The sequence below is a fragment of the Moschus berezovskii genome, chromosome 22 (assembly GCF_049115385.1).
Source record: "Moschus berezovskii isolate FMDL1 chromosome 22, NW_MosBer_1.0, whole genome shotgun sequence".
NCBI lineage: Eukaryota > Metazoa > Chordata > Mammalia > Artiodactyla > Moschidae > Moschus > Moschus berezovskii.
The window spans coordinates 2,796,229-2,812,214 of record NC_142481.1 but is presented as its reverse complement, the minus strand read 5'-3'; the positions used below and the strand labels follow the sequence as shown (position 1 = coordinate 2,812,214).

At 48.2% G+C, this 15,986-nt stretch overlaps 1 protein-coding gene across 3 annotated transcripts; it reads right to left on the bottom strand.

The window, feature by feature from the left end:
- Positions 1–8,870: 8,870 nt before the first annotated feature.
- LOC148774264 (putative killer cell immunoglobulin-like receptor-like protein KIR3DX1) lies at positions 8,871–14,746 on the bottom strand. 3 transcript variants are annotated; one of them, XM_088830443.1, is made up of 6 exons: positions 14,321–14,746; positions 14,062–14,097; positions 12,362–12,552; positions 10,858–11,156; positions 10,017–10,116; positions 8,871–9,447 (listed from the first exon to the last, which is right to left on the bottom strand). In XM_088830443.1, the coding sequence occupies exons 1-6, from the start codon at positions 14,326–14,328 to the stop codon at positions 9,419–9,421; spliced, it is 663 nt and encodes a 220-aa protein (XP_088686569.1). In that variant the 5' UTR covers positions 14,329–14,746; the 3' UTR covers positions 8,871–9,418. The 3 variants fall into 3 exon arrangements, with proteins under 3 accessions (XP_088686569.1, XP_088686568.1, XP_088686570.1); XM_088830442.1 differs by having other exon boundaries at positions 8,871–10,116; XM_088830444.1 differs by lacking the exon at positions 8,871–9,447 and having other exon boundaries at positions 10,001–10,201.
- Between the last annotated feature and the right edge of the window lie 1,240 nt (positions 14,747–15,986).

Sequence of the window (15,986 nt, the reverse complement as noted above, 5' to 3'; positions counted from 1 at the left end):
ACACTTATTGCCCCAGAGGAATGGTTCCTTCCCCAAAACTTCATTCTGGGGGGCCCTGAGATGGAGTCTAAGAGGAGATCAACCTTCCTGTTTATGTTTCAGATGAGAAGTGAGCATTTCCTTCCACCAGTGTTGAACGGGGCTCAAATCCTCCTTCAGACAAGATCCCACATCCCAGGGGAAGGGCTGGGGACAGAAAATTATTAGATGGGTGCCATACAGACAGAGATTTTCCTTCATTGATCCATCAGTCCAAAACCATGTGGCCTTGATGGCTATGGATCCTCATAGCCTCCACGAAATTCATGGGCCAAATATATCCGTTTGGTCTTGATCAGGCAGGCAGTGTACTCTTATGTTGGGAATTATTTCAATGGCGGCATGTAGAGGAATTTTTTTCATTCATGTCTAAAGAGTGAGCCTCCTATGTCTATATCTAAACCTGTAATCTATGGATAGATGATGGATTGATAGAGAGCATCGATTAGATAGATAGATAGTCAGGTAGGTGGGTAGACAGATAAACAGATAGATGGATGGATAGATAAATTTGGCTACAGACACCTACCTGACTATCACTAGTTCTTCAAGTATAAGAAGTCAAATATTTCACATCAAACTTTCTACTGGCTATCTCATTTTCATTGCAAGACATCACCCTTTATTTTCAGCTTTATTGAGATGTTACTGACATAACATCATGTGAGTTTAAGGTGCACAACAGGTTGGCTTGATACACTCCCTTGCTGCACAGTGATGTTCATAGTGGCATTAGCTAATACATCTGCCAGCTTGCGTAATTACCATTTCCTTTTTTTTATTTTTTAAACTGTTATTTATTTGTGGTGAGAACATTGAGATTTACTTTCTCAGCAGCTTTAGCAAGATTTATTTATTTATTGGAGAGCTGCGCCAGGTCTTAGCTGTGGCACGTGGGATCTTTGATTTTTGTTGTGGGGTGTGGGATCATTCTAATTGTGGCGTGCGAACTCCTAGTCACAGCATGTGGGGTGTAGTTGTCTGACCAGGGGTCAAACCTGGGCCCCCTGCATTGGGAGCTCAGAGTCTCAGCCACTGGACCATCAGGGAAGTTCCTCTCAGCAACTTTTAAGTATAGAATACAATATTGTTAATTATTCTCACCATGCTATACATTGTTGTTGCTCAGTTGCTCAGTCGTGTCTGACTCTTTTGCAACCCCATGGACTGTAGCCCGCCAGACTCCTCTGTCCGTGGGATTCTCCAGGCAAGAATACTGGAGTGGCTTGCCATTTCCTTCTCCAGGGGATCTTCCCAACTTGGAGATCGAGTATGCATCTCCCGCTTGGCAGGTGGATCCTTTATCACTGAGCCATGCGCTGACCTCAGAGACACAGACAGAGATCGAGTATGCATCTCCCGCTTGGCAGGTGGATCCTTTACCACTGAGCCATGCGCTGACCTCAGAGACACAGACAGAGAGTGACCAGTTAGCGTCTTTCCTCTCTTGCATTAAAAAATTTTTTTTAAATTTTTTGGCTGTGTCAGTTCTTAGTTGCAGCACATGGAATCTTTTCTTGTGGCTCACAGGTTCTAAATTTTTGGCTGTGTCAGTTGTTAGTTGCAGAACGTGGAATCTTTTCTTGTGGCTCACAGGTTCTAAAGCTCCAACTCAGTTGTTGTGGCGTGCGGGGCCCAGTGGCATTGGAAGGCAGGCTCTTAACTGAACCACAAGGGAAGTCCCCTCTGTTGCAGTTTTTAAAGGTAATTTATCCCGGATTAGAGTATATGTCTGCAGCTGGTTGAGTACTCTTCACCTGGGGGTGAGCCTGGCATGGGTTCCTGAAAAATCAAGTTGAAACTTAGAGTTTTGAGAAGTGTTTAAAGATGCTTTCTTGGTATATTTTGATATTTATACCAAAGAATAAAGGGAAGTATGGCTTAAGATGTATATATCTTGATATATATATTATATGTGATATATGTGTATGTATATATTTCCATGTATGTATTCCTCTCACAAATATGAATATATATACAGTCCAACTCTAGTCAAAGCTATGGTTTTTTCCAGTAGTCATGTATGGATGTGAGAGTTGGACTATAAAGAAAGCTGAGCGCAGAAGAATTGATGCTTTTGAACTGTGGTGTTGGAGAAGACTCTTGAGAGCGCCTTGGACTGCAAGGAGATCCAACCAGTCCATCCTAAAGGAAATCAGTCCTGAATATTCATTGGAAGGACTGATGTTGAAGCTGAAACTCCAATACTTTGGCCACCTGATGTGAAGAACTGACTCATTTGAAAAGACCCTGATTCTGGGAAAGATTGAAGGTGTGAGGAGAAGCAGACGACAGAGGATGAGATGGTTGGATGGCATCACCGACTTGATGGACAGGAGTTTTGAGTAAACTCTGGGAGTTGGTGATGGACAGGGAGGCCTGGCAAGTTTCTGTCTGTGGGGTCGCACAGAGTCGGACATGACTAAATGACTGAACTGAACAGTCCAGCTCAGTGACTGAACAACAGCAACGTATGTATGTGTGTATCTATGCATGCACATCTATCTGTCTATCCAGTCATCTAATAAAATATGACTTTGGGGACTTTGTGGTGGTCCAGTGACTGAGACCCTGCACTCCCAATGTAGGGGGTGCCTGGGTTTGACCCCTGGCCGGGGAACTGGATCCCACGTGCCGAAACTAAGATCCCTCATGAGCAACGAAGACCTGGTGAAATCAAATAAATAAATAAACAAACAAATATATTTAAAAAAAATTATGGCTTTGTCGCTGAAAAAAATGAGCCTATCCCAGGCTATGCTCCATGTTGCAGGGGTTTATGGCACACTGACTGACTGGCTCTATAATACTGAGCAAGGCACAGACATTACATCCTGGACAAGGGCTTCTCAGCCTCAGTACTGCTGACATCTGGGGCTAGCTAATGATTCTCTCTTGGGTGTGGTGGGCTGTCCTTGCACTGAGGGTGCTGAGCAGCACCCCTGCCTTTACCCACAGGTGCCCTGGCAGCCTCCCCCACAGTCATGACAAGCAAAAACTGTCTCCAGACACCAACGAATGGCCCCTAGTGGGCAACATTGCCCCAGCTGGGAACCATTGTTTGCGGCGTCTGCTGACACGTACAGGCTGAAGAACCAGAGGTGTCCCAAACCTCTATGCGCCCTGCAGGATCACCCGCCCCTTTCTTGGGACAAGTTGAGGTTCTACAGGACATGGACCCCACACAGAGATCAGCCCGGGGGAAGATCCCTAGAATGTATTTCCAGGCACAAACCCCCAAAGAATTCCTTTAATCTGATGTGAGCCAGAGTCTGAACAACCAAGTACCCCCTACCCTGACCAGCACACACACACTCAGAAACAAACCCAGCCGAGACACACTTCTCTTTCCTTCCAGCTCCTGCAGGAACCCCTGCTGTTCTGACAATAATGAGGACCTTGCAGTTTGGAGAAAGAAATTACCTTGTCATACTTATTCATAACACTGTCAGCAAACCCATATGCAAATTTAACTTCCCATCAAAAAGCTTGTCTTTTTCTTTTTTTGATAACCTATTGGTTAATATGTTTGAAGGAGTTTTAAAAACATCTCCTAACTCTGATGCCTTAATTTCTTGTACTCTTCTGTTCTTCCAGCATCATCCAGATACAGCTACCCCTCCAAACTGGAGCTCCTTGTTTTGAGCCTTGGGGATAATTATCAGTAAAGAATAGAGACACAGGGTCCACTGGGCCCCCTACAATGCACCCCGAGGTGGTGGCTGCGAAGGTGGTGAGAGTCACACCCCATGTTGGCAGGGCCAGCAGGGCCCTTTCCGGCAGTCAGAGGTCTCTCATCTGAGGATGCCCAGGCCTGCCTGTGCACAATCTCTCAGATCCCAGTAGACATGGGTAGATCTATCTGGAGGATAGACATGAACTTGAGCAAACTCCGGGAGATAGTGGAGGACAGAGGAGCCTGGCATGCTGCCGTCCATAGGGTTGCAAAGAGTCAGACACGACTGAGCAGCTGAACAACAAATCCAGAAGATTCTAACAGGACAAAAGAGTACATGAGATTAAGACATCAGAGTCTGGGAGACTCAGCAGGACTGGACGCACAGTAGTGACATGTTCACACAATGGGTGCTTACATAGGAGGGAAAAGAAAAAATAGACTCCCACCTAAAGATATGATTAAATCCCAAACATACAATGCTGAATGAAAACGTCTGGTCATGAAAGCACAGATTATATCATTTTATGTAGATGAAAATTCAACAGCAACAGGGAAGGGAGATGATAGATAAATAGATAGACAGATATGTGTATGCTCAGTCGCTCAGTCGTGTCCGACTCTTTGCGACTCCATGGACTGCAGCCCGCCAGGCTCCTCTGTCTATGGGATTCTCCAGGCAAGAATACTGGAGTGGGTTGCCATTTCTTCCTCCAGGGGATCTTCCCGACCCAGGGATCGAACCTGCATCTCTTGCATTGGCAGGTGGATTAGTTACCACTGTGCCATCTGGGAAGCCCCTTTCTCTCCTATAGATAGCATTCAATGGTTTTATGTGTTGGCATCTCCCACTGGACCAAGATCCACAACAAGAGGAAGTTTTCTTCACTAATATTTGTTTAGAGACTTAGAATAGGCTATGCTGCCATAGAAAACTGTTGGAGAAATTAAATCACTGATTAAATATATCATGATTTCTAGGAGTTTATCAGTTGAATGTCAGAGGAAGTGTGCTATTTAAGGTTGGCTTTCTAGAACACTTTGGTGACTTTTTTGATAACATTGTAAAAGACTGAATCATCATGATAGCCATCTAGAATGGCTGGGGGAGGTTTCCGAGGGGTCCTGGGGCTTTAGAGATGACCCTCTGATGAAGAGGGATGACCCTAACGATGGAGATTTATGTCTTCAGATTCTAGCTGTTGTTAGGATGGAGCTCTCAAGCTGAGTTTGACCTCCCCCAGGTCTTTCTGGGCACGTTCCAGGGATGGGATTCAAGCTATGAGCTGCTCTTAGCATGTTGCAAGATCCATGTACACACTGGCATCAGCCGAGGGCTCTCTGGGCCTCTGGGACGTGGGAGTAATGATTTTCCGTGTGAAAACCGAACAATCCAAGTCGGTGTATGTCACCTCCTCCAGTTCCTCTATGTCAGAGTCCTGCATAACGGGGAATGACGAGTGAGGGTGTGCAAACGCTTAGGGGCCGATGGGGGAAATGAGACTCATTCAGAGGTTGCACCAAAGCGAACCTACCTCCTGGTTCACCCTTCTGCCCACCTCGGGCTGGCTGCTCATTACAGCAGCACCTGTGGGCGACAGAAGTCATCAGGACGCTTGGGGGCACGTCTGGATTCTCGCTTTATCCATACAGCACCAGTGGGCAGAGAGGGGTGGTGGATGACAGGGAGATGACTCATCCTCCCCGAAGTCAGTCACTCGGTCGTGTCCGACTCTTTGCGACCCCATGGACCGCAGCACGCCAGGCTTCCCTGTCCATCACCAACTCCTGGAGTTTATGCAAACTCATGTCCACTGAGTCTGTGATGCCATCCAACCATCTCATCTCCTGAAAGTAGAGTTCTAAATTTTACCTCTTTGAGGTTCAAACGCCCACCGCATTGATAGTTCCCCCTTTTTTATTTTTTAGATTTTTTGATGTGAACCATCTTTAAAGTCTTTATTGAGTTTGTTACGATTTTGCTTCTGTTTTGTGTTTTGGTTTTTGGCCACCACGAAGCGTGTGGGACCTTAGGTCCCCGACTAAGGATCGAACCTAAAACCCCTGCACTGGAAGGTGAAGTCGTAACCACTGGACCACCAGGGAAGTTCCAACAACTGCCTATCTCTATCCCACTGGTTCCCTCCCCTGACTTCTCCCTTGTCGATCCCTTCTCTAGATCAACACTGGCTGCACTGGACCAGTGGAGAAGTAGGCCACTACCTGTAAGCTGAGAGGAGGGGCAAGGGCACTGATGTTCTCTCCTGAAAGCTCTATCCTGGGACTTCCCTGGCAGTCCAGTGGTTAAGAATCCACCCCTCAAGGCAGGGGATGCAGGTTTGATCCCTGGTCCAGGAACTAAGATCACACATGCCTTGGAACTGTTAAGCCTGTGTACCAAACTAGATAGCCCAAGTGCCAGGACAAAAGATCCCGTGTGATGCAGCCAAGTTCCCCGGTGCTGCAACAAAGACCCGACGCGAAGGAAGGAAGGGAGGGAGGGAGTAAAGAAAGACAGCTCTGTGTCTGTGGCTCCTGCCTTGAGCACATACCTGTACACTGTCCCCACCCCTCCCCACCTTGCCCAGATGGCACCGGCCTCTTCTTCCTGAGACTTCCCCTTTCCATCAGGGCACCAGTGATGGACAAGGAAGGAGATAAGGCTGACCAGGAATACGAAGGCCACGGAGGGCCCAATCAGAGCATGCAGGTGCCTGGGGTTACCTGCAGGAGGACCTGAATCCATTAAGAAACAAATCATAGCTGCTCTTCTTTACTGTTTTCCAGGTAAATGAATGTGCTGTCTCGACCTTCACAATACCCTTGAGTCAAATTAAATTATCCAGTGGAAGAAAAAAGCGAAATACAGATCAGAGTAAGGGCAGTTGTCTTATGTCACATGCCCAGGAAACGACAAGACAGTTGAGCCCAGGGCTGTAGAACGCAGCTTGGCTGTGGCCTCATGAGCCATATTTAGGCTGATGCTGTGTGGGTGAGGGAGAGAGAAAAGACCAACCCCGCCGCCAGCTATTGCCGGACATACCTTGTTGTCCATCCCCCGACCAACAAAACCAGTCCTTTTGGAAATTAGGAGGAAAGTTGATCGGGAGGTTGTGCTGTTTCCCACCTCTGAGTCCAAGATCTGAACTCACTCAAAAGAATGCTTGCAGCCTTCCCTGGTGGTCCAGTGGTTAAGAATACACCTGCCGATGCAGGGGACATGGGTTCCATCCCTGGGCCAGGAAGATTCCATGTGTCCCAGAGCGACTAAGCCTGCACTGAACTACCAAGGCCTGCGTGCTGCAACTAGAGAAAGCCCCCACAGCAACAAAGACCCAGTGTAGCCAAAACTAAATACAGACGTAAAATAACAAAAAAGAACATTGACATTCACCTCCCAGAATCTATCTGCATCTGCACATACAATTGGAATTGGGGTGGAGCAAAGGTTTTGGGTGGGGAAATGGACAGGGGCAAGTTTTGTACTATGCAGACAGCACTTTGTTTGATCCAGAACCTGTGCCGTGCGGGGTGGCGGTGGGGTGAGTCATGTTTTCACCGTTTTGATTTGACCCCATCCTCACAGAGAGCCTCACAGGGAAGAGGTTCAGTCTGGCTCCATTGTAGATAAAACAGAAGGTCAAATAGGTGATCTTACCGGAGTAGACTAATGGTGGTTTGAACCCAAGTATGTTTGGCATTCTAGTGTTTTATAAGATGGGTTTCCCGGGTGGCTCAGTGGTAAAGAACCTGCCTGCCAATACAGGAGACATGGGTTCAATCCCCAAGTGGGGAAGACCCTTTGGAATAGGAAATGGCAACCCACTCCAGTATTCTTGCCTGGAGAATCCAGTGGACAGAGGAGTCTGGTGGGCTATAGTGACTAAACCACCACCAGCAGCTGCTAAGACTCCAGGCTTCCAACGCAGGGGGCGCAGATTTGATCCTTGGTCAGGGAAACTAAGATCCAACGTGGAGCAGCCGATTTTTTTAAGAAAGGTTTAGAATAGGGAGATTATCCTAGATTATTGGGATGATCCCAGTGTAATCACGAAGTTCTTACAGGGGAAGGAGGGAGGAAGAAGAGTAGGATTGGAGAGAGTGATGAAAGCGGGTCCGAGAGAGGCAGTGGCGGGCGGACAGGCCAGCCACTGCAGCTGTGAAGGTGGACGAAGTGGCCGGGAGAGGCAGGAGACGGAAGGAGCCTCCAGAACCTGGGACAGGCAAGGCGATGGGTTCTTCCCCAGAACCTCCAGAAGGAATGCAGTCCTCCTGCCGTCTTGATTTCAGCCGTTCATTTTAGAGGGCTTCCCTGGTGGCTCAGAGGGTAAAGAATCTGCCTGCCATGTGGGAGGCCTGGGTTCAATCCCCGGTTCAGGAAGATCCCCTGGAGGAGGGCATGGCAACCCACTCCAGTATTCACGGACAGAGGAGCCTGGCAGGCTACAGTCCATGGGGTCACAAAGAGTCAAACACCACTGAGCGACTAACATTTTCACTTTTACCCATTTCAGACTTCCCATTATAGAACTGTAAATACTTTAAAACACCATGGTGATATTATCCCCTGAGCCTGTGGAAATTTGCTGAAGCAGAAATAGGAAATGAATGTCCAATGCATATTGTACATTACTTAAACGAGTACTTAATGAGTAAGAACTTCAACTGGAACAGTACTTAAACAAGTAAGTTAATGAAGGAACCCTAAACATGGATGGATTCAGTTCTTACTCTAGCTTTTGTACTCCTGAGAACTTTTGGTTTCATCCTGACAGACAAGAGCTTATTTCTTTTTATTTTTAAAGATTAAAAAAAATTTTTTTTTATGTGGATCATTTTTTAAAGTCTTTATTGAATTTGTTACAAAATTGCTTCCGTTTTATGTTTTGCTTTTTTGGCCATGAGGCATGTGGGATCTTAGCTTCCCGACCAGGGATCGAACTCACACCCCCTGCGTTGGAAGGGGGGTTCTTTTTTTGTATACATATCCAAATGTATTCATTTATTTTTTAAAATTTATTTTTGATTGGAGATAATTGCTTTACAATGCTGTGTTGGTTTCTGCTGTTCATCAACATGAATCAGCCGTAGGTATGTGTATGTCCCTTCTCTCGTGACCCTGCTGCCCACCTCCCACACCATCTCACCCCTCTGGGTTGTCACGGACACCTGGTTGACCTCCCCGTGTTACACAGCAATGTCCCATTAGCTGTCTGTTTTACATATGGTAATGAAGATGCTTCAATGCTCCCCTCAATTCATCCCAGCACCTCCTTCCCCCGCCGTGTCCAAAGTCTGTTCTCTATGTCTGCGTCCCTATCCCCACCCTGCAAACAGGCTCATCAGTATCATCTTTCTAGACTCCATGTATCAGCATTGATATACGGAATTTGCTTTCCTCTTTCTGACTGACTTCATTCTGCATAGCCAGCTCTTGGTTCATCCACCTATGAGAACTGACTCAAATGCGTCCCTTTTTATGGCTGAAGGAAGATGGACTCTTAACCACTGGACACCAGGGAAGTCCCAGTGCTCATTTCTTGGCAAACAGAGCTTCTCACAGAACTGGGCCATCGCCCCCACCAGCTGCTGCCTTCTCCCCCTTCCTCAAGCCTTTACAGCTCTCACCTCCAGTTGGCAATGAGGACAGGTTAGTCGTGGCATTATTCCTGGCGGCAGAGTTGGCGGGGGTCAGGTTTATTCTCATCCTCCTCTCTTGGAGGAGACCTTAGCTGCAGAAAATTAGAGATTAAGAGCCCTTGCTGGGGAAAAATGTATATATGTGTATAACTGAGTCACTTTTCTGTACAGCAGAGATCAGCACAACACTGTAAGTCAACTATACTTCAGTTAAAAAAATATTGAGTCCTAACTGGACAACAATCCACGGGGTTGCAAAGAGTCGGACACGACTGAGTGACTGAACTGAACTGAACCGCACACAGACCCAAACCCCCTTCTGATGCGGTAGAATCTGGGGATCAGACAGGGTAGATAACAAGCCCAAGAGCACAGAGTTGGGAAGGTGGCTGACTCAACACATGCAGGCTCAGTCACTCACTCGTGTCTGACTCCTTTTGACCCCATGGGCTGTAGCCCGCCAGGTCCTCTGTCCATGGGATTCTCCAGGCAAGAATACTCGAATGAGTTTGAGCAAACTCCAGGAGAGAGTGAAGGACAGGGAAGCCTGGCATCCTACAGTCCATGGGGTTGCAGAGTCAGACACACTTAGCAACTGAACAATACTGGAGTGGGTTGCTGTTTCCTCCTCCTGGGGATCTTCCTGACCCAGGAATCAAACCTGTGTCTCCTGCCTTGGCACGCAGGTATTGTACCGCTGAGACACCTGGGAAGCCCAGCTGAGTCCATAATCCATTCAAGAGCTTCTCCCTCCCAGGGTTCTGCAAGCAGAGATCAGAGGAACCAGGCACTCACCGCTGTTGGAGTTTGGTTTTGCGTATAGCGGCTGACTACTTGAAGCGTTTCCTAGAAAGAGGGGCAGGAGAGAGGGGAGGGAAGAAGGCTGCCTTTCACCTCACGGAAGCTTCTCTGTCGTCTCATGCTGAGGTCCTGAGAGTCTTGGCATACCTTCTCCTCATCCCTGGGGACTTGACTGCCTCCCTGAGCTTCAAGATGCCAAGGGGTGGACTTCCCTGGTAGTCCTGTGGGTAAGACTTGGCCTTCCAGGGCAGGGGGTGTGGGTTCCATCCCTGGTCCCAAAGATTGCATATGCCTCGAGGCCAGAAAACCAAAACATTTTTAAAAAAAAGAATCAGGGCTTCCCTGGTGGCTCAGAGGTTGAGAATCCGCCTGCCAATACAGGAGACAGGGGTTCGATCCCTGATCCAGGAAGGTCCCACATGCCGAGGAGCAACTAAGCCTGTGCCCCAGGACTACTGAGCCTGCGCTCCAGAGCCTGGGAGCCCAAGTACTGAGCCCACGTGCTGCAACGACTGAGACCCACACACCCTAGAGCTCGTACTCCGCAAGAGAAGCCACCACTAGTGAGAAACCTGCGCACCGCAGCTAGAGAGGAGACCCGCTCCTGAGAAAGCCTGAGCAGCAATAAGACCCAGTGCAGCCAGACACAAATAAACAAAGTTATGACAACAAAGTTTCGTTCGAATCAAGAGGTCCCTCACCTGCGACAGACAGGAACAGAGGGTCGCTGGGGTCTGCCCACGAGTCGGGAGACCGAGCGAAGGAGCCGTGGCACCTGTAGACCCCGCTGTGGGCTGGGGCCCAGGACCCAGCGGGAACTCCGCCTGGCATGTTCTGCGGGGGCAGCGGCCTCCAGCGAGCGGACGCCCAAGGTTCCGCCCCTCCCTGAGCAGGTGGAACTGGTCACAGGCGCTCTCGGAGCTGCAGAGCAAGGTCACGTTCTCTCCTGACCTCACCACGGGGCCCCCCTGGGCTGAGAGGGAGGGTTTCTTGGACAGACCTGGAAGGAGGAGAGGCAGTTTCGTGGGACAGGCTCTTCCCGAATCCCATGTCCTTCACCCCTGAACTGAGAATTCACACGCGCGGTTCCTCTCAGCTCCGTCTCTCTCTTATTCTCCCCTATCTCTCTCCTGCTTTCTCTCTTGAGCTCTCTGAAATTGCCTCCCTCCTAAGTTTTTTCCTTCTTGCGTTTTTTAACTCTCTCTGCTTCCTCTTGGATTAGTTGCTTTGCTCTGCGTTCTTTCATTCTGAGTCTCTCATTCTCTCTCTTGTCTCTATATTTCAGCATTATCCATCTGTCTGTTCTATTATCTGTCTGTGCCCCCATCCGGCCGTTCTGTCTGTCCATCTTATCGTCTATCTATCTATCCATCCATCGTTCCACCATCTGCCTTTCTGTATGTGTAGCTACTCTAGTTTATCATCTGTGTATCTTACCTATCTGTCATCTATTTCCACTTCCACGACTTCCTCTGCTTCTCTGTCTCTCTGGGTCTCTTTTGGAATCTCTATTACCCACCCCCACATCACCGTCTTTCTCAATCTTTGTGCCCATCTCCCGTCCCAGGTCTCTGATTTTTACGGCTTCTCTGTTCCCTCCCTTCTTTCTCGTTAATTCTCTATCCTTTTTTCCTTCTATTTACCTTTATTTTTTTAATGTTTCTCCCACCACCCCCAGTCCCTCTGGCTTATTTTCCGTGTGTGCGCACAGCAGCTGTGTTTCTGCCTCTGATTTTCGTTGACTCTGTTTCCTGTCTGAGTCCATCTCTCTGTGGGCTTTGACCCCCATAATCTTACAACGTTTGGTGTGAGCTTGCTCGTGGGCCTGAGCACACAGCATGAGAACCCAGGAAACACGCATCATACAGGAGCTGGCGTTTGGCTCCGTCACCAGGGACCTTGGTGTCCTGGGCACAGTGTGGCTCAACCGCCTGGAACGAAGCCACATTAGAGTGAACGCAGCGTCTGTGCATCACCCGGGGCATGAGGACGCAGGGCTCCCGGGGAACAGCCTGAGACAGGCCAGGAAGTGCTCCAGGCATTCTAGATGAGAGGATATTTAACAGAGGACATTGGGTCCCGCAGCAGGCAGAATGATGGTGCCTCTAATGATGCCCGCATCCTAATACCCCAAATCTACGATCGCTACGTCCCATTCCGAGGGAAATGAAACCGCATGTGGAACTAAGGCTGTAAGCAGGTGACCTTGAGCCGAGGAGGTTTTCCTGCAGACGTTTCTGTGCTTTCGGCCTCTCCCACTCTCAATGGTCAGCCCCTCAGTGACCCTCTGGACACGGTGATCGCAGGTGAGAATGTCCAGAGCTCGCATACCAACTGGATGTACCAGGACGCGGAAGCCGCCGGTGGTGGCGTGGGAGACGAGAGAAGGGTCCTTTCTATGGAGAGAAACCGACTTGGTGAGAGTTGCATCACAGAGACAAAGAGAGGAGCAATGAGTAGAGACCACCTGTTATGACAGAAAAGACAGACGCAGGGGCAGAGACAGAGGAACTCAGGGATAAAGAGTGCAGTGAGAGATGCAGACGGACGGGCAGGTAGCAGAGAGGGTGCCCTTCCACCCTGACTTTGCTCGGAGACCCAGAAACAGTTTAGGAGCTTGGTTTCCATTTCAACATGTCCCTGAGGAACCACAGGGCTTGGCCCGGCTGACAGGGAGGGCTTGTCATGACCATCTGAGGGAGAAGAATGCACAGTTTGCAGTAGAAAATGGGGAACCCCTTCCTCCCTCTGGGCTCAGAGGACCCTCTCTCTTCCCACATCTCTAAGGCTCCTTTTCAAACCAGGGGAACCTGTGCTCCATGGAGATTCCCACACCACAGAAACATAGCACCTCCTACACGAAAAACATCTGCTGAGAATTTTGAGTGTGTGTATGCTCAGTTGTGTCTGACTCTTGTGACCCCATGGACTGTAGCCCGCCAGGCTCCTCTGTCCATGGGGATCTCCAGGCAAGAATACTGGAGCAGGTGGCCATTTCCTTCTCCAGGGGATCTTCCAACCCCAGGACTGAACCCACATCTCCTGTAGCTCCTGCATTGCAGGCAGGTTCTTCACCACTGAGCTACCCGGGAAGCCTGAGAATTTCGAGCAAGTGTCGACTAACAGACTCTTCCTGGATGTTGATAATGTAAAATTTGTTTTATAAAACAAGATGGAGTAGACACCCAATGGAAGAATAACCTGTGTGAGTGAAATGATGTTAGCTTACATGAGAAACACAGGACATGATGGAGCCTGTGATAGAACCTTCTGGAATCTCAGGAGGCAGGGCATACGGTTCTCCCCTTCTTCTGAATGGAGGACAGCAGCAGCAGTTCTCTGTAATGCTTACCCCATGGAACTGCTGGAAAGCCTGAGTCATCACCTTGTCCTCCGAGGGTCTGTGTCCCTGGCCCTGCTGCCTTCCCTCAGTCTACAGATAACACTAGTCCCTCCCAGTCGCCCCAGCTCTGAGCATCACAGTCTCCTGTAGGTGCCCACAGAGCCTGGCTCAGCAGAGGGAAGAGTGTCTGGGGGAGGGTCTCTGGACCAGAATTGGGGCCTAGATTTCCCTGAAAGTGTTAGTCAACCAGTCGTGTCTGGCTCTTTGTGACTCCTCTATCCATGGAATTTTCCAGGCAAGAATACTGGAGTGGCTTGCCACTTCCTTCTCCAGGGGATCTTCCTGACCCAGGGATTGAACCCAGGTCTCCCTCACTGCAGGCAGACTCTTTACCATCAAAGCCACCCTGGGCTCCCATTTTCTACTTCCAAAAGACTCACCTCATATGGTTATGACTTCCCATGGTTGACCCGTCACCCTACCTTTTGTGCCATCTCCCCTCCTATTACAGGAGAGTCTTACCTGAGGAAGATGGCAACCATGGTTTGGGGGAAAGACTCACCCTCTTGTGCCCAGATGCTCTGGATCAAGAGGAACCCTGGAAAGAAAGACTCGTGTCGGATGGTCCATCTTATGTCAGACCTGGCCTCCTATTCCCCCGGCCTGTTCTATGGGCCTTGTTGGCAAGGACGGTGCTCGGCCTTGATGAACCCAACTATCAATGTCCACCTCGCCCCCGTGGAGGCAGGGCTCTCTGTTAAGGAGGACCCAGCCCTCCAGGTCAATATTTGCACCAGGCTTCGTTCCCATCCAGGACTCACCAAGACATGCCAGGCTGACGATGGGTGACAGCATGGCGCTGCTTCTACTGAGCAGGAGGCGGCTCAGCAGACCTGAAGCGCACACAGGATGTTATGATGACGCCCAAACTAACGCTGGGTGCAAGCTGACCACAGGACGGAAGGGTGACTCACACAGACTCTTCTTACTTTAAAGAGGGCAGTGTGTGGGGGCCCCGGCCGAGGGAGGAATTGGGCTTCCTGGAAAATTTTAAGGCCAGTGCTGTCTCTTCAGATTGTTTAACAAACTTGAACCACAACCTCTGACCCAACCCACCTTTGGCTACATTTTCAAGTTTACCAAAAATGTATGCTGCAATATCTAATCTGCTATGACTTTGATGCACTGAATTATATTGTTTTCATTCTTGATATGATTTTCATAGAATTTCTTATTTCATTCCTATATTAAAAAATTTCCAAGCATTATATTTTATCTTTAATGTTCAACTATCTCTATGACATCCACAGTAAAAATGTCTTTATTGAAAATGCTAATTTCATGATTTTTTTTTAATTTATGGATTTTCCTATATTGTATTTTCTTTTCCTTGTATGTATGCACTGCCAAGTTCCTTGAACATGTAACAATTTTTAAAACTTTATGTATAGTTGGCTTACAATATTATATTAGTTACAGGTGCATTACATAGTGATTGAGTATTTTCATAGATTACACACAGTACAAAATATTATAAAATATTGACTATATTCCCTGTGCCAGACATTATAGCCCTGTGACTTGTTTATCTTATAAATGGTTGCTGGTATTTCTTAATCCACTCTACATACTTTGCTGCCCCTCACACCCACCCCTCTCCTCTCTCCCCTCCGATAACCACTAGTTTCTTCTTGGAATCTGTGAGTCTGATTCTCTTTTGTTATATTTGTTCATTTATTTTTATTTTCTTAATACTTATTTTTGCTTATCTGGCTGCATCAGATCTGAGTTGTGGAACGTGGTGTCTTTTTAGTTGTCGCTTGTGGGATCTAGTTCTCTGACCAGGGATTGAACCTGGACCCCCTGCATTGGGAACCCAGAGTCTTAGTCACTGGACCATCAAGGAAATCACTATTTTGATGTTTAGATTCCACATGTAAGTGCAAACACACAGCATTTCTCTTTCCGTGTCTGACTGATTTCATATAGAACAAGGCAATCCATGTTCTCAAAAGCCAGGATTTTGTTCTTTTGAAAAAGCTGAGGGGGGCTTCCCTGGTGGCTCAGTGGTAAATTGCAAGAGACATGGCTCAGTGCCATTGCAAGAGACATGCGAGACCTGGGTTCGATGGGTTGAGAAGATTCCCTGGAGAAGGGAGTGGAAACTGATTCCAGTATTCTTGCCTGAGAATCCCATGCACACAGGAGCCTGGGTGGCTACAGTCCACGGGTCGCAAAAATGACTGAATTGACTTAGCATGCATGTATTCAGCCTCGTATGGTTAGTGGCACCATACCGGCTATCTCAAACAGAGTATACTTCATCTTTTTATTTTGCCAACTAGCATTGTCATTTTTTCATGGGAAGCATTTTATTTTAAATACAGCAGTGCACATGTCAGTCTGAAGCTCCCAACCTACCTGTCCTCCACTGCTCCCCTCTGGTAACTCTAAGTTCGTTCTCTAAGTCTGCAAGTCTGTTGAGGT